General features: G+C 37.3%; 1 protein-coding gene across 2 annotated transcripts in view; it reads left to right on the plus strand.

Moving 5' to 3' along the window:
• Nucleotides 1-22,408, plus strand: part of brinp2 (bone morphogenetic protein/retinoic acid inducible neural-specific 2) — a 724,527-nt gene that overhangs the window by 98,656 nt on the left and 603,463 nt on the right. For both annotated transcript variants that reach the window (XR_007936145.1, XM_028811321.2), the window contains exon 2: nt 20,504-20,819. Coding sequence is in view for 1 of the 2 variants with exons in the window: in XM_028811321.2 (XP_028667154.1) it covers nt 20,554-20,819 (266 nt within the window). In the remaining variant the exon portion in view is untranslated. The remainder of the gene's footprint in view (nt 1-20,503; nt 20,820-22,408) is intronic.

Genomic DNA, 22,408 nt, shown 5'->3' on the forward strand with positions numbered 1-22,408 from the left:
GCATCAGCCAAAAGTATTATAGTAATAATAATAATACCAATAATATTAATAATAGTCCATGTGGTGCAGGGTCATTGAATTAATTCTATAAGTAGTTTACAAATTGTGACACATGTGCTGGTGTTATAGATAAGTTGCTTAACCATGCAAATATTCTCTCATTTTGTAAACTCAATACTCTAAGGCTCTCTAAAAGCAAAAATCTAGTCTAACAGTAACCGATATAAGGCTGTTGACCATCAGGAATAGTTCATTGAACATTATAACATAATTTTTTTCACAAAAATATTTTTACAACAAATTGCAACTTTTATAATTATTGAACTGAAAACCTGATTTACTATTGTTGGAATATGCTATGATGGAGGGCATTGTGTTTAATGTGTTTGTCACTTACAACAGAAACAGAATTATCAGTGGAGGAGTAAAAACTGTATTAATTACCATTTTATTCATTCAATAAATCAGTCATTTCAAATAAAGTAACAGCATTAATTTAAATAGATATATTTTTTTACAGTATTGTTTTATATTTTTAAGAGTACTTGATGGTAAGTCTTAATAGCTTGAAATGGTCTAATTAAAGACAAGCAACATCCTGTCAGTCCTCAAACATTTTGTGTAGGGAAAATGAGCATTCATTTTGATTGTAATATTCTATTATTTGCATGTAACTTTGCCTTCAAAAATCTTGAACGACGACAGAAAGCCTGATAATCTCTGATGCATTCTTTTTGTGTGAGTCTAAGAGTAAAGGTCTGCATATTCCTCACTTTCAAGTGAAAAACCTCCCCTGAAAACCATCATCTATCTCTGCAATGCATCTACAAACTGAAATCCCCACCCCCTGCCTATACAGTATGTGATAACATTGTTTGTCTCTGTCTGTGCCAAACTCATTTTGTAGAAGCTCTAAGAAAACCAGTCCACTATGGAGTGACTGTAGAAATAATGAGTCGTACAAAGGTCTCGTATATAGAGAATGATTTGGTAATGCAGTTTTGCTGAGGTGCAGCAACTTTTTTATTATCGTTCTATAGAATGGATTATTTTGCACAATAAGAATCTAGGAGTTGGTGGGAAGGGTTATCAGCTTTCAACAGTCCAATTTTAGAACTCGCCTTTTCTATTACATGATTATGAGAAGCTGGCCACAAGCCAGGAGCTAACCCCAAATTGAATGCCAGTACATCAGAAAGCAAACTAATGCTCACACCCACACTAACTCAGACCAAGTCAATTTAGAATGTCATGCATTTCTTTTCACAGACTTTGGAAGTTAAGGCAACCTATTTTAAAATGGCACAATTTAAGACATAGATCTAGTAGAAGATATGTTAAGTATGCATGTGATACTGCAAAATGCATATAATGTATGTAGTTCTCCTTCTGTGTCAGAAATAGCTATATAGAGTTTATATATATTTTTCCTAGAACTGCTATTATTACTTACAAAAACAAATTGTAACATACAAATCAGAATGCAAACAGTAAAAATATTCTAAAACTTTCTGATAGATGCACCATTTATATAAACTAACACTTATGATATTATTATAATACAAAATGTTAAATAATAATTAAACATTACAGCATAATACATAGAAAGAACAAAATCAAAAATATAAATATTAACAATACACTAATATTTAAAAAATAACAAAACGTTGTGATTTAGAGACACAGACATAACAAAAGGGTGTCAGGCCTCCAAATGTGACACATAAAGCAGCAGCAACATGCAGACTTCAGCCTGATTAGGCTATAAATGGAGAAAACCTGTCTTTAGAGTTTAAAATACACATTAAAGCTTTCGGAAATATCAAAAATGTCTTGCATAGAGGGTAAAAATATGAAAACTGTAGCTTGAAGAAACAGTTCAAGGGTGAAATCTTTATTAATGAGAGTGTTTATTTACATCAGTAAAAGTATAAGAAAAATGCTCAAAAGAGTGAAAAGGAGATTCCTTAAAAGGCAATCCAAATGTAAACAAGTCCAAAACACAATCCAAAAGCAAAATCCAAGAAAAAGAGCAAAATAATTACAAAACAAGAAAAATCCAATGAAAAAAAAACTCTGTGCACTTTAAACTTTTTCACCAACTAAACGCACAACTGACCTCCAGAGAGAGGCAGTGGGAGGACCCAGCAGCTATAATATGAAAGTGGCCCCACCCCCTGGGGCTCCACCCACAAGATACATGGAATGGAGGCACATTTAAGAAAACAGTAAATAAATGTACTACAACATAAATAAATAAACTATCATAACAGAAATTCCGTAAAAATACATAACATAACAATTCAAAATTAATAAAAACAACAATAATACAGTATACATAAAATCAGGCTGACACATAACAAAAATTTAAATAAACAAAAAAACAAACCTGAGTCAAGAGTGTGACCTTGGCTGAAACAAAAATAAAGAGAGCCCTACATTATAATCTCAAAGGGGTCTGTGCCATCATAACAACCAGAATTAGACAACCCGTTTACATGATGAAAAAGCAAGATAAACACTTTTGAATTTCTCGTGTCCTGTCTATTGTCAGTGGGTTCCTATGCATCCATCCATCCATCCATCCATTTTCCAACCCGCTGAATCCGAACACAGGGTCACGGGGGTCTGCTGGAGCCAATCCCAGCCAACACAGGGCACAAGGCAGGAACCAATCCTTGGCAGGGTGCCAACCCACCGCAGGAGGTTCCTATGCACCTTACCAATCTTAAGCTAATGCAGAAAAGGAAGCAAATTAATTAATCTGAAGCCCTTTCTTTAAGAACTTTAAGAACTACTCAGGTAAAATTTGCCACCTGAAGATTTATTAAATGAAGGTGAAGGTTGATGGGAACAAGTCAGCCTTGGAATCTGTATCTTTTGTTTTAGGCTTCAATATTCATTTGTGACACCTCTTGCATTTCCTTACAAATGTCAGCTTCGTTCAGCAATGGGAGCTACTTTTACAGGAGAAAGACTGATTAGTTTATGGTTTTAAGTAACAAATAATATGGGAAAGCTGAATGAATATATGAAAATAAAAAGAAAGTGGTTAAAACTATCAAGACAATTTTCCCAGTACAGTTTTAACACCCCACCCAAATCTTTCATCAGTCACAATTTTAATATGGACTGACCTCTTTCATCTGACCTTTTTGTTTTACCACAGAGTAGCAGTAGACTGCATTTGTTGAATAGATTGGATTTTAGTAATCCATGCAAGAAAATTAGCTGTATGTAGACGAGAATTTATTTATTTATTGATTGTAACAAGGGCTAGAAATTATGAGGATCTTTCCTTGGCACTAGAAGAGTCTTTGTCAGAAAATGGGACTGCATTTAGCCAACAGCTGGGAGAATATTAGCCAACACTGTTTCTTGTAGATAGCTAGTATCTTAATTATCAAGCACCAGGGAAATTTAGGGGGTAGTGATGGGTCTTAATTACCCATATGCTCAGAATCCTGGCAGTTGCCCCAGTGGAACATTTTATCAACTTCATATAGTTAGATTTGGCTCATCTTTCTTGCAGTGGTCCTTGAAGTGATAAAAAGATGGCTCTCAGTGAAGCAAAACCTGTGTCGGTGATATGAAAGTGAGAAAAACTGAAACAAAATTAATTTGATTTACTGTACAGGGTTTTCCATGTGACAAATAAAAAATTCACAACTTATTTTCTCTTATGAGTAACACCCTTGTTAATGTAAGAAAATATTCACAATGGGTTTTATTGCTTCTGATGACTTAATTCGTATGTGATTGTGGCAAAAGATTGATGCATTTATTAAAATGAGGAAGCTAAAGACTGTCATTTCCAGCTGTGGCACATGATTTGTTTAGTTTTGATTTTAATTCATTACTTTACATTAACAACACATATTGTGATATTGGATATGCATGCTGCAATGGCATGCTTTTTTGAACCTATTTAACCTTTACAGTTCTGTCTACCATAATATAAAATCAAAATATTTATGAATAAGTTTGTTCCTGTTTAAAATGCAGCTGCGCAATGCATCCTGAACGTAGTTATTATTTTTTACTCTTGAAGGGATCATTTCCTGTGGAGAAATAGCTTAGCATGTCATGCCTTCATTTGTCCTACATAGATTTGCCAACATTTCTGCAAGATTTGCTTTCCTATTCTGAAATTGTCAGTTGGATGCACACAAGCAGTAAAATATTCAAATTTAACCATGAACGTAATTTTGTACAGTGCAGTCTAAACAGGCAGTGAAAAATGCATATAAATGTGTTTTTATCACAAATATTAATCATGCACACCACAACACTGTAAATATTATTATAATCTTTATGATTAATCTTTGGTTGCTGAAAATCTTTCCTTAAATGTTATCATGGGTGACAAATTCAAGTGAATGCAGTAAAACTTGGTGAAATGCAATTGTGTTCTTATTAGAAACAGAACAGAAATGACTTGGTAAGTTTCACCATGTAATTTCCTTATTTTATGAAATAAGCACATTTCATGAAAGCATAACTACATTAGATTTTGACTTTCATCTTGCATAGATGGAAAACTATGTAACAATTAATCATTTCTTAATTGTAGCAAGCACAACTTTGGAATATTAAACAAACTTTGGCTTTGACAAACTGAGGCAGTATCATTAATATTTATTGACAATATTTTCTTGCATACAGATTATTATGTGCATGAATGATTTAGCAAATCATGCTGTATACTTGTGAGGTAATTTTTGAAGCAGCTATTTTAGTGATACAGAAAAAAACAACTAATATTTTAAACAAATCATGTTTTCTAAATGAAATTGTGAACTTAAAATAAATACATCATGTTTGGAAGATTTCAGAACTGTGGAAACCTAGGAGCTGAATTTCAATGTTTAAATTACTTTCATATGTCTATTTGCATTTCAGGCTAATATGTGGTCAGGGTCACTAAATTTTAAAAGATATTTTGTAAGTCAGTGCCTTATTGTGTAAATGTGTGATTGAGCTTAGAAGGCAGCATTTTAATATATGTACATGTTTACTGTTCATTGTTAAAAAAAAGTAATTTATACAAATAAGAAAGTACATTTAAACAAATATTTGTTTTTTATTTGGACAATAAAGGTCCAAGAGAAGAGAATTGACCTTACAAATACAATTTTAATGGTCACTATCTATGAGAAATAAAGCTAGCAGCTAAAATTGTACATAGGATACATATATTACATCTTGCCTGAAGAAGGGGCCTGAGTTGCCTTGAAAACTTGCATATTGTAATCTTTTTAGTTAGCCAATAAAAGGTGTCATTTTGCTTGACTTCTCACTAGGATTCATACAGAACAGGATATGTTTGTACATGATTGTATTTTGCTTTGCCTTTCTACAGTAAGAGGATGAGTGTCCTCTTTAATATGGAAACCCAAAATGGTTGTTTGATAGTCTCTCATTTGCCATCAGAACAGCCTGAACTCGTGTGTACATGGACTCAATAATGTGTTGAAAGTTTGATTCAATGAGGTTTATTAATATGACTCCAGTGTTTACAGTAGAAGTGGTACTGCATACCTGATACCTTGTTGTATTTTATCATACATATATTAAATCCAGTTTAAGATGTTATGACTGGGTGGACATGACATTAAGCATCATGTACTTTAATAAAAGAATAAGTGACTCTCTATCTGTCTGTGTGTTTGTCCGATTTTTGTCTGTGCCATTCCAAAAGATTGCTCATCACATACATTTTTAGTAATAAAATGCATTGCATTTATAAGTCCAATAGATAAAGTAACACTGAAGTCTACATTTATTACTTAGATTTCAGCCCATCTTAGATGGGTAGCACAGCTAGTTAAGTCAACTTGCAAACAGGTAAATTAAATCTATGAATGGATACACCTGATCAGTAGTGACATTCAGGGGTATTGAAAAGTCACAGTATGGCATCAAGCATCAGCAGTCACTCTCAGCAAAAAATTGTTGTTTTGTGTATTGTTGATTATTTGGATACTGCATTTTCAGGTGACGATTTTGAGCTTTCAATAGAAAGTAACGAAGTGAATGCTGCTGAAAAACTGCATCCGCAGTGCAACATGTATTATAAAGAGTGTGACTTAGCAGTGCACAAAATTTGTTGTTTTGATTTGCATTATATGCTTCCAAACGGTCAAGTGCAGCAGAGAGCTTTAGCACATGTTACTTGTATGCTTTCCCCAATTTCAGTAATAATAAAGAATTCTGACATTTGTTCACAGAAAGTGTTTTTTCTGAAAGAAAAAAAAATTCAGCTTACAGCCATGACAAAAAAAGAATTAAGCCTCAAAAGAGTTGAATCATCCAGTTTATTTTCCAAACCCACTTATCTGAGATAATAGCTCATCATAGGAAACATTTTTATACAAAGAGAAAGGAACATCTTTTATTTCACAAATTAGCCCTCCTTAGATATTTTTTATATGAGAGGAAACTGAAAAAACTGGGGAAGATCCATTTGAATGTGGGGAGAACATTGATGTTCACCACATATAGCAACCAGGCAAGGATTTAAACCCAAAACTCTAGAGCTGTGAGCTTGCAGTGTTCCCTGATTTGTCCCTGCACTGCACTGCACTGCATTGTGAATTCAATTGTTTTACACTATAACAGCCCAGTTGTGACAAAGAATGTGACAATTCACTGTTTGAATAATTAATCTTTTCAGCTACTATTTGTTGTGTCATTGTTTGGCTATAGTACTCATTTAAAACAATTGCTTAAATTATGTAGTACGATTTTTTATTTCAGATACAAATCTCCTTTACAAAAACAGTCAACTTGATGTTAATAAAATATTAATACACATGAAATTGAAAAAGGTTATTTTATAGCACAACCAACCCTTATATTAATGCATTTTTTAAAATACATTTTTCATTACAACAGTAATAATACTTTCTCAGACCTCGTAATATTGGTTGAGTGATACATCCTTTGATGCGCTGGGATGTATCTTCAGTGATATATCCTGGGGTCTTCGGGTGTTTTGGGTCTTTCAACATAAGACATCCCAACAACTATCCACCATGGAGCCCCCCTCTTCAGCCAGAGCCACCTAGTGGCCCTCTCTGCAGCCTCTGCAATGGATTTGATGGCTCTCCTCTTTTCCACCCCTACCCATGCCAAGTTTGGCCATTACTCGACAGAGAGAGTGACCTGTGAAGCCTCTACATCCCATCTCTATTGGGTGACAACTACTCTTCCAACCCTGCCTCCTGCATTTTTCTATTAGTTTCTGGTACTTTGCACGTTTCCTCTCCTGTGCTTCATCAATTCACCTCTCCCAGGGTACAGTGAGTTCTATCGTGGTCATTTGTTTAGTGGTGTTAGAAAAAATGAACTTTTTTTAGGTGGAACGATGTTGCGGTGATGTGTTCTGAAAACCTTAGGTGCTTGCCCAAGTCTACCCTCATATGCCAATCAGCAGCTGAGTTGAGGAGGCCCACTGCATATCTGAGTTGCGTGGTGTACTTCTTTCCTGTCTTAATGAAGGTAATGGACTGCTTACTTCAGTGTTGTTTGCTGGTGGTTATGGCAGTAGCTACTGTCGCTGTACCTGCTCGGCACTTGGTTGTGCTGCCAACGACAACGTCCTTCCACCAGTGCTTGAGCAGCTGCTGGGAATGTGTTGGAGAGATCCTCTTCTCGAACAAGGAGCACAAGATGGTGACTCACTCTTCCCCCAGACGTGGAAGTTTGCAGGACTCTGTAGGCTGTCATACATAGCCTGAATCAGAAAGCAGACATGGTAGTAGTCTGCTTGCAGGATTTTGTTCCATGTAACCTTCCTCTGTTGTACTAATTCACACCTTGTCCATGCTCCTTGTTGTTTTATACTGACCATCCTGCTTGCTATTTCTTCCTACACACCTGCTTGAACTTCCTCCTGGACAAGATGGTGTCTCTGTTTGCCCTGGGTTGTGTGAACTTGGATTCTGTGGAAGTAGTGAAGACCAGCTCAGACTGAGGCCACATTCACCACCAGCTCTATCTGCCTCAGCCGAGATTCTACCATCTGTAATGCCTCATCTACCTTCCACTTCCTCCTTGTTCTCACTTCAATACCTGCTTTTCGAGTGTCTTTATAGGAGTGCCTCTCTTGTAAATAACACCATAAACTCCTTTTTCTGGCTACTAAAGGGCAGCTGCAAGATGTTACTGCTGCCATAAAGTGCTGCACTGTTAAGGCTGCGTGGAATACCAAGCCACCTCCGCAGTGGCGTTGCTAGGGGGGGCAAGGGGGGACATCTGTCCCCGGGAACAGCATCCATGGGGCGCCAAATTGATATTCCCCATTGCATTTTGGCAAACAGGAGGGGGTGCGAAATCTTCAGTTGTCCCCGGGTGCTGAAAATCCTAGCTATGCAACTGCACTTCCGCAAGTATCTGCTAATCCCCTTCTCTACCAACTTGACTGTTGTCAAAGAGACCCCATATACCAGCATTGGCAAAAGGATCCTGGGCAGGATAGCATGTTGGTAGACCCAGGCCCTAAATCTTCCTGGTCCACCTTCATAAGCCACTTTTCCAGGTCTTTGGTGGTCTTTTTGATGGAAATGGAGTCCTTGAGGCTGGTATCAAATACTTTCTCCAGACTCTTTACCGGCTGCTCTGAGATGGATGGCATGATGTCGCTAGATAGTGCAAAGCAGAACTTATCCACCATCTGACTCTTCTTCAGCACCAGTGACCTAGTCTTGCTTGGTCTGAAACTCATCCTTGCCCATTTGATACGTTTGTCTAGGCTTTGTAGGACCCACCTCGTGCCAGAGACTGATGTTGTGGTGATGGTAAGATCATCTGTGAAAGCCCTAATCAGTGGTGATTTTCTCATGGGGCCTCTGCATTCCACTTCTGTGGATCTGACAACCATTTTCATGGCTAGGGCAAACAGGGCAAATGTTTAGTAAGTTATTTGTAAAACTAGTGAAAAATATATTTAACAAAACTTACTTTATATCTGGGACAAACTATTTCAGTTTACCATACTGAATTTTAATGGAAATGTAATAGAGGATTCCTTGCATCTGACAAGGAAACTCTCAAGTGAAGGTTCCCCCCCACCAAATATAGTACTAGGATGTTATACCGTTTTATCCATTATGGATGTAATGAGAAGTCAAGCAAAATAACACCTTTTATTGGCTAACTAAAAAGATTACAATATGCAAGCTTTTGAGGCAACTCAGGTCCCTTCTTCAGGAAAGATGTAATCAACATCTTGCCTGAAGAAGGGGCCTGAGTTACCCAGAGATATGAAATTTCTCCACTGGGAGTGGCACTGTGCACATGTGTCGTATGGCACACTTATAGTTTCCAGTCACGCCTGCTGTCAGGATTCCTGTGATCTTTCGTCTGTATTTGTTATTTTTTCCTCCTCTCTTGCTTGAATTTTTTTGTTTGTTTTGCATTTTTAATGTATCCTCAATCCCTTATCCTTTATCTTATTCCTCTTTTATTGAGATGGGGCCTGTAATTGAATTTACACTCACTTGGACCACAGTTACCTGAATGGTACTGAAAGACACTTCCTGCCACATATACTTGGCTGTTACATCAGTTTTTATTAATTGTGCCATTTGCCTCTCTGTTTGCGCTTTTGTAAGTTTTTGGTTTTTAGATTATTCCAGATTTTTCCTTTGATTGTTATTTTGGATTTTATACTTTTGGTTTAAAGATTATTATGCTGTTGTTTAATTAATAAACAGCTGTCTTTTTGTTCTTTTCTCAGTTTATCTGTAAATTTTGAATTTTTGTTCTCTTATTTAAATTATTCAAAGAGTAAAATGTTCATGTTGGGTGGTTTTGGCTTTCTTGTTTGTGAAATTCTTGAAGAAGGCATATTACCTTAAATCAAAAAGTGGAGCTACAAGGTGGCTTTAGCTAACTTTTGTACAGGACTTGCTGCACACAACAGCAGGACTATTCAATACAAGTACAATTGCAATGGTCATAAATTTAAATAAAAAACTGGAACAGTTATCTGAATACAGTTGGCTAGGTGGTAGTGAAAAAGTTTCATGTTTAATGTGTAGGTGTCAGTAAGAAGTACTACAATATGTGTTCCAAGGAAACATACTGTTATCAGGATCTGAGCTAGCCATAAAACCATGCCATGTCAAAATGGCCCTGATGAAAGCTATTGATCTGAATAACAGTCTATGCAAAATAAAACGAAAGAGCACTCAAAAATATACATAGCCAGGTCCCGCATGTTTATAATGTGCTTGTCGAGCCAACTGGCCTTGGATCCAAGTTTTTATTGGCCCCTACTTTTTGTTTACCTCTCCTGTACTGCTTTTTAGCATTTAGCACATACTGTATCTCTTTAATTTGAGCATGGAAGTATTCTTTCACTTTCATATTCATAATATCCATGTAGTACTTCAGCCAACTGTTGAGCAGAGTTCAAATGAAAAGCTTTTTAAATTAAAGAACTGACTGTCCTTGTATTCTTGTGTATTTATGTTTCCACAGATTATGTGTGCCATGTATTGGACTGGCATTCTGGCTAGGTTGGCTATTGGCCCTGCCTTCTTTGCTGTCATGATAGTTTCCCACCCTTATACAAACAGTGATCAAAATAGAATTAACATAAGGAAGAGTGTTTATGGGAGGCGCAGTGGATAGTGTAGCTGCTATGTAGTTGCATGGTTATTATCCATGTGGAGTTGGTGCATTCTTTCCATGTCTGTGCAGGTTTTCCTCCTGGCACTGCAGTTCCCAACTGGCCCCCATGGCCCTTAACTGGATTAAGCAGATTTGAGAATGCTATTTTATATTAAATGTCTTTTTCATTTTTTTCTGTGAAGAATGTTAAACGTAGGATCTTTTTGTGAAATTAAAGACTATCCCCACTAGTGACAAGTGAATCTGAATTGGAAGGATGTCAAAATGAGTTGAATAAGGAGAACAAATAATTTTATGACATAGTAATCTTGACCTTAAAAGATGCAATGTCTTAATATTTATTTATGAGAGTTTATAATGTGGAAAGTAATTTTCTTTGGTTAATTCTTTTATGAGTTCAATAATCCTCAGACATCTTTCAGTTGCATTGAGCTTTACCTGAGGATAGTATTATTTCAAAGTACATGGTTTAAGGTGAGAGAGACTAATATGTTCAATCTCAAATGTGTTGAGTTCTTTATAATTTAAAATAATATTAATCCTTAAATCATTAACGAATAATCAGCAATTTAATGTATTTAAATTTAAATAATTTTAGGAATATTGCACTGATCAAATTGTTGACTGAACTATGGCATACATATTGTAACATGAGCAATAAGCTCAACAAACCCTAAATTACATATAAAATAAAGCAGCATAAGTCAAAAGTTTAAAAAACACATTCAATATTAAAAGTCACAGGATTTGACCCCTACTGTTGATAATCAAGTCGTCCAAACTATCAGTTTAGATGATTTTATATCTCATTGTTTTACAGCTAAAGAACTGTGCATGGCAAATCCTTATTTCATTAGAAGGATTGTCAGAATAGGATGAAATGGTGGCACAGTGGTAAATGTTGCTCCATAAGGCTGAGTTTATAATCTACTCTGATCGCTGTCTGTGTAAAGTTTTCACATTCTTCTTGTGACTATGTGGATTCTGAAAATGTACAGGTTAGGCTGACTGGCATCTCAGTACAAGTGAATTTGGACATGTTATTGAGTGTGCATTGTGATGTATTGGTGCCCCGTCCAGGGCAGGTTCTTGCCTCGTGTCCACTACTGTCACGATTGGCTCTGATACTTTGCATTTCTGAATAGACCTTAGCAGATGGATTGACAGATTTGGTTTTTACAGGTTTTGCTCATACCATTGGTATGTCAGAGTTAGGCAACTTTTTAAGCAAGTAGTAATGGAAAAAGTGAGATAACAATGATAATAATAATATACTGTCAAATCTAATGTTAGATCTGTGTTGGCATTGCTTTGCTGTTTCTCCAAAGCTCCGATCTTAGGTTTTTAAGTTCAGTTTCATGCCGAGATTTAAATTTTCTACTGTCAATCCTTAGGGCAGGTTATTTTTGATTTAACTGAGAGAAGTTGGGCCAAATGGCAAAACTCATTTTTTGCATTGTGCTAGAAGCTGCTGGAAGTTCATTCCATATTTACAGAATGAGATGATCATAGTGATGGAATTTCTTTTTTTGGCTTCATTTCTGTTACTGTGTAAGGCTGGCATGCTGACAAGCAAGGCTTTCAAGGAGTGAAATAAGATCATTAAGTCTGTAACTTTCAGCTTTAAAGGTTCATTTCCACCATATGCAGCAATATGTAGACATCCTTTTTTTAATTCCTGTGCTTTAACAATAAATGCTCTTTCAGCTATGGTACTCCTGTGACTATTTAATGATCAAACAAGCATGCTTTAATAATTTTGGTTAAAGAATCAGGAAACACTGTTACAAGGTTCTTAGGCTTGTTTGATGTACAGCTATAGGGTATGCAATATTTAGTTTAAATTTAATTAAAAGCCTAAGACATAACAAGATCATATAGTGTAGCCCCCTGATTGCTGTGTTACTGATCAAATCAAAAAAGGGAAAAAGGAAACTCCATTGAGGACGGATTAGTGGTGCTGCTGTTTTGCTAAGTGGGGAATGGGGTTCATCTCCCAAGTGCTCCCTGCATATCCTCAGGGTCCAAAGACATATTGGGGGGGGGGGGGGGGGGTAAATTGGCAAAGCTGAACTGATTCTGATGTGTGTGTGTTCACCCTGATATGGACTGATGTCCTGTCTAGGGATTGTTTCTGCCTTGTGGCCAATGCTTGCTGGGATATGCTTCACCTTCCCTCTGACCCTGCTGTGGATAAGTGCACTTGTAAGGTGGAAAATCATCTGCCTATATAGTAATAAAATACAAAGGAAATGCAATGTACTGTATTCAAACACTTTCTCTACTGTGGTTCCATGTCAGAGAAGCAGTTTTTAAGTGAGCAGCAATCCTCGTATTCAAGGTTTCTTGCTAAGAAAGAGAGAGAGAGAAAGGTTGGGAGCATATGCTATTAGCGCACCCACCACACGCCGAAGGTTTGCTTAAAAAGAACCTTCTTCAGTTATTTAATTAAGCAGGGCACAACCTTCTTCACATCTGTTTGAATTCCTGCAAACTCACCTCCCACCCCAACTGCCTCTGCACGGGACTCCAGGAGGTTTGGCAACTGCCCATGCTTCTTATGGGGGCTTCAGGCACTGACCAAGACAAGTTTATGCCAAAGATTAAAGCTCTCTCCCTCTGTATATATTAATTTCCTGCGACCCAAGACACAAAGTCATTAAATTGATTTTTAAGTCCAGACAGGTTACATTTTTTCATTCCACAAACTTCAAAACTATGCGAGTTCTCTTCCTTTCTCAGTCTCTCTCTCTCCAGCTTACTGAGCATGAATGTCCTAATGAAAGATGAGTCTTGAAAATGAGTCAATAATAGCAGAATCATCTTTTGCAAATAATAATCAGCCTGGAGCAACCTCACAGGTAGAGTTCTGCCTCTTGCAGATAACACAGGCAAACTTCCTATCATATTCTCTACCTCCCTTTACACTTCTTTGGGGTTCTATAAGTAGAAGAGGCAGCCCTCTTGCCTTTCCTTTGATCCTTTTTGTTTGGGCTTTCTCCCTGGAATATCCAGTAATCTGTCTGGTGGCTTGTCCTGCAGCACAAATGCCAGGATGTCTTCTATAAAGACAGCAGGATAGGCTCTGAGGCATCCATATTTCTCATTCCAAATTCTAGCAGTTTCCCATGTGCTGCCAGCTTGTTTCACATAGAGAGGCAAAGTGAGCAGTGACCAAGTGTATTTAATCACCTTTTTCATTTTAGCAAAAATGCATTTAAAGCAACCATGCACTTTTAGCATGGTAAAGTTGTTATATAAATAAAATGTATTATCATTATTGTTTTTATTATTATCATCAAAGTACCTTAAAAGCCTAAGTGAAGGTAACAGAGTACAGATGTCCATGTGTAAATCTGTAGCTGTTGGATATGGTGTTTAATTTCATAGAAAAGATTCCTTGAATCATTAATTCATTACAAGATTGTGGTGGGAATGAGAATGTTGCCAATCCTGGCAACATCAGGCACTTGGCAGGAATCAACACAGTATGGAGTGCCTGTCTATTACAAGATAACACATTCCCACCCATACTTACCCATACTGGGCTAATTTAAAGTCACCTGTCAACATTTTCAGGATGTAGGAGGACATATAGAGGATACTTTTCAGCTGATGGATGTCAAGCCTTAGCCTGCAGTTGTTAAAGCCCATCAGGAGCCCACTGTACTCTGGGAAAGCTGAAGGGGGAAGCAAGATTCAGAGAGCTCTGCATAGTTAGATTGGGCAAGTGATAATGATTATGTAACATTTTCTGTGCATATTTTCAATGTGTTTTGTGAAAATGGTACAATGTCATGGCGTTCTTCTGAAACAAATGAAAACAAGTAATATAGGTGTTTCATGTATGTGCTCATTTGGGCATGAAGGAAGAAGAGTCTCTCTCTAACTCAGCTCCTGTTTGGCAAAAAAAAAAATAAAAGAGTACTCTGCATAGAGCTCCCTTTCAGTTGCTGCTTGGTGAGAAAATGGATGGTTTTGCAAAAAGCTCTGCCACTGGAAAGGTTCAAAGAGGGATAAGAGAGACGTTTTTAGAGAAGCACCTTGAAAGTGATTATGAAGAAGATGTAACTCTTGGTACCCCGGTGTGTTTTTAATTTATCTTATCTGTTTATATATATTCTATTTCACCATAGCAAAGGAAACCGTAAAACATGAGAAACTATTTTTTTATTGTTAGGTTTTTAAATCGCAGGCTGTCAGAATCAGGTATTTGTTATTAATGCCCTTGAGCTTCTTGTTCTTTCGGCTGCTCCTGTTGCCACAGCAGGTCATCTTCTTCCATATCTATCTGTCCTCTGCATCTTGCTCCATTACACCCATCACCTGCATGTCCTCTTTCACCACATCCATAAACCTTCTCTTAGGCCTTCCTCTTTTTCTCTTGCTTTGCAGCTCTATTCTTAGCATTATTTTCCCAATATACCTAGAATCTCTCCTCTGTACAAGTCAAAACTAACACAATCTCACCTCTCTGATTTTGTCTCCAAAGCGTCCAATCTGAGCTGACCGTCTAATGTACTCATTCCTAATCCTGTCCATCCTCGTCACACCCAATGCAAATCTTAACATCTTTAACTTTGTCACCACCTGCTGTGGCTCCTGTTTTTTGCTCAGTGCCACCATCTTCAACCCATATAACATAGCTGGTCTCACTACTGTCCTGTACTGTAGACCTCCCCTTTCATTCTTGCTGATACCCATCTGTCAAAAATTACTCCAGACATTCTTCCCCACCAATTCCACCCTGCCTGCACTCTCTTTTTTACCTCTCTTCCACAATCCCCATTACTCTATACTGTTGATCCCAAGTATTTAAACTCATCCACCTTCTATAACTCTACTCCTTACCTCCTCACCATTCCACTGATCTGCCTCTCTTTTACACACATTTATTCTGTCTTGTTCCTACTGACCTTCATTTCTCTCCTCTCCAGAGCATATCTCCACCTCTCCAGCGTCTTCCTCGACCTGCTCCTTACTATCGCTACATATCACAATATCATCAGCAAACATCATAGTCCACGGGGACTCCTGTCTAATCTCGTCTGTCAACTTGTCCGTCACCATTGCAAATAATCCCACCTCCACATTGTATGCATCTGTCACTCCTACCGCAGACCTCACCACTGTCACACATCCCTCATACATATCCTGTACAACTCTTACATACTTCTCTGCCACTCCCAACTTCCTCATACAATACCACAACTCCTCTTGGGGCACCCTGTCATATGCTTTCTCTAAGTCCACAAAGACACAATGCACCTTCTTCTGGCCTTCGTTATACTTCTCCATCAATACCCTCAGAAAAACATTGTATCTGTAGTGCACTTTCCTGGGATGAAACCATACTGATGCTCACTAATCATCAACTCCCTTCTTAGCCAGGCTTCCACTAGTCTTTCTCATAACTTCATGCTGTGTCTTATCAATTTTATCCCCCTGTAGTTACTACATCTCTGCACATCCCCCTTATTCCTAAATATCGGCACCAGTACACTTCTTCTCTACTCCTCGGGCTCTCTCTGCCTCCGTACACGTCTCCCCCTCTTCTTCTCCTTCTACGTCCAACAGTAGCCCAATTTCTGCCAGTACCCGGTTGGCTAACAGTACTGGTGGCCGCTGTTGTTAACCCGGGCATCTGGAAATCTTTATTGCTGTCCACATACTGGTGTGGCAAAAGTTTACGCCAGATGCCCTTCCTGACGTAACCCTCTCCATTTATCCGGGCTTGAGACCGGCACGAAGAAACACACTGGTTTGTGCATCCCCTGTGGCTGGGTTTAATGCTCATGAGCTGAAGTAAAAAACAGATCATGGCAACTGTAACAGCCACAAAAAAAAAGTTATACAGTATATTTACAAAAACAAATCTTTAAAATTAAATGAGTAACAAATCAGCATTGTATTACTTGTCGAAATAAGACAACGAGTTAAGAGCCATCCGTTCTTATTATAGGATACGTTGTCCATTGTAAGGATGCAGCAGTCCATAGCGTATTGGTTTATGGCTGAATTTTTAACCTTCAGATTTTTAAGTTAATATGCCATCTGCTTGAAACCTTTATTATAAACATGACTGTGATTTTACTTTTATTTTTGGCACTTTTTAATCCCCCGAGGGAAATACATGTTCTACAGGATAATATTTGTATCATTACTTTCTCTCAAGCTTTGCACTTTAAGAACACCCGTTAAATAATGACACACAATTCCTCCTGTATTAGCTTGGCTTGCAAAACAAATAGCAAGTATCACTCAAACTTGGGAAAATGCTGGGTTTTATGAAGTAAAGATCTACTACATAGGAGAGAGAGGTTGGGAGCATGTGCTGATAGCACCTTGCCACACCCACCACACGATGAACCACCTGGATTGGGACCTGAGTGCAGTGGGTGACACCTCAGCACCACACTGGGACAGCGTAAGGTTTTTTACAGTGGCTGGAGTGCCACAAACCTTCAAGTTTTTCCTGCAAGTTGGAGGACCTGCTTGCAGGGCTGGATGCAGATTCACGTCATACTCAGGACGAAGCAATTGCAGGTTAAGGGACTTGCTCAAGGGCCCAATGGAGTAGAGTCACTTCTGGCGTTTAAGAGATTCGAACTGACAGCCTTCCGATTGGAGGTGCAGAACCCTAACCTCAGAGCTACCACTCCAACCTCTACTACAGAGCTTATCTTAAAATGAATCTTGAAAATAAAGTTGGTTAAAACAAAAACAAGATAAGCCAACATGGTAATAAGAAGAGAATGAAGTATGAATTTAGAAAAATATTTTTGAGAAAGATCCTACAACGTTCTGTTTACTCTCTTTGTATGGCATGGCTCCCAAGTAAAAGCAATGAACTCAAGTAACAGAAATATATCTAAATTATGCATTATATGCCTTATGTTAGTGATGCACTTAGTGAGTGAGTAAATGACTGATAATAGCATTAAAATGACCAATTATAGAGAGTCATCTTTTTATCCTTTTTTGATATAACCTATATTCCACTTGAAGTTATTGTATTTAAATGTACCTGGAGTCTGATTTTCTCAGCCATGGTTTTGACTAAAAGACTTTAGTTCAGTAACTGTCAATGACATTCTGTAGAGCCTATAGTTTTTATAGAAAGACATTCTTTTACTCATCATGTTGTTTGTGTCAATCTACTTCTATCATAGTATGTACATATTCCATTCTTTGTTGCTTTCTACTTCTCTTCTGCTGCTTCTGCTTCTCCATTAGTTTAGTTTGTTTCCCCAATTTATCTCCAGCCTATTTCTTGATATAGGGCATTCATAGGGAGAGCTGGGCATTGGTTTAGTAGGGTTGTAAATGGTGCACACAGTGGAGCTGTGAGGAGTTAACTTAGCATGGTAAAAGGTTCAGCTACTTAAAGGTTCAAATGGCATTGAAGGTAAACCTTTAATCTGAGCATAGGTCACTACTGTGTGATATAATTCTGGCTGTAAGATTTCTCTTTGAAATGATTTGTTATTAAGTTTCAAAATATTTACAACAGACAGTTAAGGAATTTTCACACCTTGCACCTCATTTGGAACATTTTTTTCTCAAGTCTGGAGTGATTTCTCCCGTAGCCTGCTTCGTTTCAGTAGATGTAGACATGCAAATCACACTTTAATGCAGACCAAATCTCTTAAAGAAAGGCCCCCCAATTCAACAAACCTATTAAAAAGGCAGGATCAGTTATGGGAAACACTCTGGAACCCCTGGAGTTGTTAGTAATAGAGGGAATGAAAACAATGCTGCACATCCTGTTTCTGACACACTAACACTGAGTACTTTCAGCTAATGAATCATTCAGCAGAACTGAGTGAAGAAAAGCTACTGGGGCTCCTTCATACCAAGAGCACTACACCTTCATAATGCCTCACTTTGACACTGTGACTGCCAAGTCAGAAGTTTTCTTTCTTTTTATTTGTCTTCCTTTTTAGTCATTCTGGTATGTGTCCAGACCATAATGTGTGTATATATACTGTATTTATGTATATTTATCTATCTATCAATTTACGTATTTATTTATTTATTTATTTAATGAACTTCTGTAAAAAGCCATGTTTCCCCCTCTGGACAAATAACATGATTACTGATATTTGTTTGTTGTTTTTTGGTGAAAAATTGCGTTTAATAGATTTAATAACCATAATGGTCTAATCAGCTTTCTGTGATATTGTATGTTTTACCACCAAGATCAAGGTGTATTATTGACTGTCTGTTATACCTGCATTGTTATCACTCTTTAATTTAATATTGTTTTTTATCAGTATGCTGCTGCTGGAGTATGTGAATTTCCCCTTGGGATTAATAAAGTATCTATCTATCTATCTATCTATCTATCTATCTATCTATCTATCTATCTATCTATCTATCTATCTATCTATCTATCTATCTATCTATCTATCTATCTATCTATCTATCTATCTATCTATGTACAGTAACTGTACTGAGACCCTTTGGAAATACCAAGTGAACCCGGGAGCAATTTTTGTGAGTTATGCGATTAGACACAGGACTGGTCTCACAAAAGGACATTTTTTGCATTATGGGAAACATTTGTATAAGTTGTAGTTGCTACTCTGCACTATTTCTGCAGGTAATTTGGTAATTTTGTCATAAAATTAAATCCACACATTAAATAAAAGAAAGAAGGTTTCAGTTCACATGTGATCACATAAAACATCAAGACAAGTACAGAGTTGATGAGAAATGAATGTGCTGTGTGTCTAATGATCAAACACCCTAATCTTCACCATGGGTGTCCTCTCCATGTGAATGCACTTTGGGCACGGTGCTTACACTGGAGGCACATTAAATTTGATAGTATGTAATAAATGTTAATCAAACTTTTCAAACTGAACATTAATAACACATATTTAAAGACCTAAAGACAGTAGATGCGTTACTTCAGATAAACTTAATAGTGGCAACGTTCATATAGCAGGCTACTGGAGATTAAATACGCAACATCACACAGTGAAATTAAATTCATCTGATGCATTGACTGTCTAAATGAAATTGAAGCACAGCACTGTATACCCTCAACAGAGCTTGTCATCATCTGTACAGTTGCCTAGATGAAATGTGTCCTTTCTGTAGGATGTGAAATAACGCATCATCTTTATGCCCTCTTCTAATTATCAGATAATTGTCATTCTACCCACAGAGCTGTGTTTTGGTAAACAAACCACATAGCTATTACACATGTACAGTTCTTGTGAACCCTCCAGGATGATTTTTCCCATGAAAAAATTTCACTTCTGCCCAATGAAAGAAGTCCTCGACACATCCATGGGGTGTTACTTCTGGTTTGATTAAAAGAGTTTTTCTCTGAAAAGTAACTGAACTAACTGGTTACTGAAACAAAAAAACAAATAATCTCCTGATTCAGCGCAAAGTAAATGGACTATTAGTGTGAAAATGCCTTGACACATTCAAAGAATTTGTACCTTAGCTATTGTTAAATAAGGAAGAATTAACTTGTAGGACTGGAGCAAAGTATCATGTGTTGTATGTGGGGCTTCTGTTACATAAACATTCACAATAGTCTGAGGTCTAGCTGTGCCCAGGTAGTTATGTTTGTATGATAATCTAGATTATTGTATAAACATGAGTGTAACACTAAATCTTATTTCTAGACTGCAAGAAATGCATTTCATCTCAGTATATGTTGATTGGGTTGCCAAATTAATTCTACTGCATTTTAGTTCCATGCCACTTACAAACATAAAAAGCTAATAAATTTCTAAAGATATTTTTAAATAATTTTTTCCTCTTCATACTTGTTTTTCTTTCTTCTTAGTTGCATACAGCTTCTGTCACTAATCAGCCCTTCTTTACATTTGTCTTGTAGGTCCTGAATGATTACTAGAAGAATGCTGGTCCCAGGTGCTCGAGATCAGGATGGCTTTGAGTTGGCAGTGTGCAGAAGCTGTTAGATGGATGTTGTTGATGCTGTTATGGCACTGGGTAGTGCTTGGCCACCTCAGCTTGTTACTGGTTCTTGCCACAGCTACAGATGATAATGCTGCTTCTCCATCTGGCACCCGGTTAAATGGGCGCCTTGACTGGCTCTTGTCTGACAAAGGGCCTTTCCATCGCTCTCCGGAGTATACAGATTTCAAGGAGAGGTTCCAACAAGGATACACCACCAGATACAAGATTTACAGGTGAGCTAACTATCATTTCATCCTAACAAAATGGATTCCAGCGGGTACTGATAAAGTTCTAAAGAACCTGAAACAATTTAGAGAAGGCATCTTTCTTTGGACTGTGGCACTAATCTGTATTGCTCTGAATGAGCAAGACAAAAATTTTACACTGCCTGTATAAAGAAGATGAGCTGAGTAAACAGACCAGTCCTGACCCAGGAACTAAACTTTATTTTCTTGCAAAAATATTTTAGGTTGGCACAGGTTCTGAAAACAATGTTTATGTTAGATTTTTCACTGCTGAGTTCATGGTGGGGAAGACTGGAGATAATATGGGAAAGGCAGGCAGTGTGTTGTAGTGATTAAGGCTTTGGACTTCAAACCCTGATGTTGTGGGTTCAAATCCCACTAGTTACATTGTGTGACTATGCCTGTGAAACCACCTCATGCACTGTGTGACTATGCCCAACCAGCCTGTGCTCAATTGGAAAACCAAAAAGAAATGTAACCAATCACAAATGTTGTAAGTTGCTTTGAATAAAGGTATCAGAAAAATAAGTAAATACAAATGTCTTTGCAGCCCAAGAGATTGATATACAGTGATGTATATCTAGCACTTATAGCACTTAACATTCTCAAGCTGCAGTAGAATATTTTAAAATTGGAGAACAAAGAGATCAAGGGGTTTATTTAGGATCACCCTATAAGTCAGAAGTGTGGCTTAAATGAACATCCTCTTAGTTTAATGTTCCACATAGCCAACAAAAGAGCAAACATATAATTTAATATAGAGGAAGGAGGCATTGCTGTGTAGCCCACTAAACTTAAACAATCATTAAGTAGTAGGAAAGGCCAATTTAAACTGCAATGTGACGCAGAAAATATTTTATGTAAAATTTAAATTCACTGATGACATTAATTGATGCAATAGCTATATGCCCAGTATGAAAATTACAAGGGATTACCAGTGTTTGATTTTACAAATAGCTAAAAAGAAATTAGTGTTTTGTTTTAACTCACAGAAGTTTGCCAAAAATATTATATGATAAAAATGTTTTGATTGTAGTATGACAATGCTGTCATTTATCGATGTCCTTTATGCTAGAGTGTAACCTCCTCCAAAGTGGAAATTAACTAGGACCTTAGGTTAATGGATATTATCTTGTGCTTTTCCGAGGACACATAAAGCAAGAATTCATCCTTTCTGAAATGGACAAAGCCTTTTAAGCATTTGACATAAATGGAAACGTTCAGCCAATTAATAAAACTAATTGATAAGGACAACTGCCAGATTGAATGGGCTTTTACAATTTTGTAAAGTAAATGCTGAGGAGCAAGAGATGAAAATGTGGAAGTTTTCAGAGAGTAACAAAGGAAAATGTGTAAGCAAGTGTTATGATGCAGGGAGCTCTCCACTACAAAATCCTTAGAGGCTTCTAAAATGGATGGTTAGCAGGCCAGGCTCTTTGCTGTTGCACCCAGCAGAGGCAAACTTAATTCAGCCACATCCTGAATATCACCTGCTAGCTTCTGGGGAAGCAGGCCCACACAACTGGAAATTGGCCACTAAACTATAAGTCCCACAATACATTACCAAATGCCTTGAC

The sequence above is a fragment of the Erpetoichthys calabaricus genome, chromosome 10 (genome assembly GCF_900747795.2).
Source record: "Erpetoichthys calabaricus chromosome 10, fErpCal1.3, whole genome shotgun sequence".
Taxonomy (NCBI): domain Eukaryota; kingdom Metazoa; phylum Chordata; class Cladistia; order Polypteriformes; family Polypteridae; genus Erpetoichthys; species Erpetoichthys calabaricus.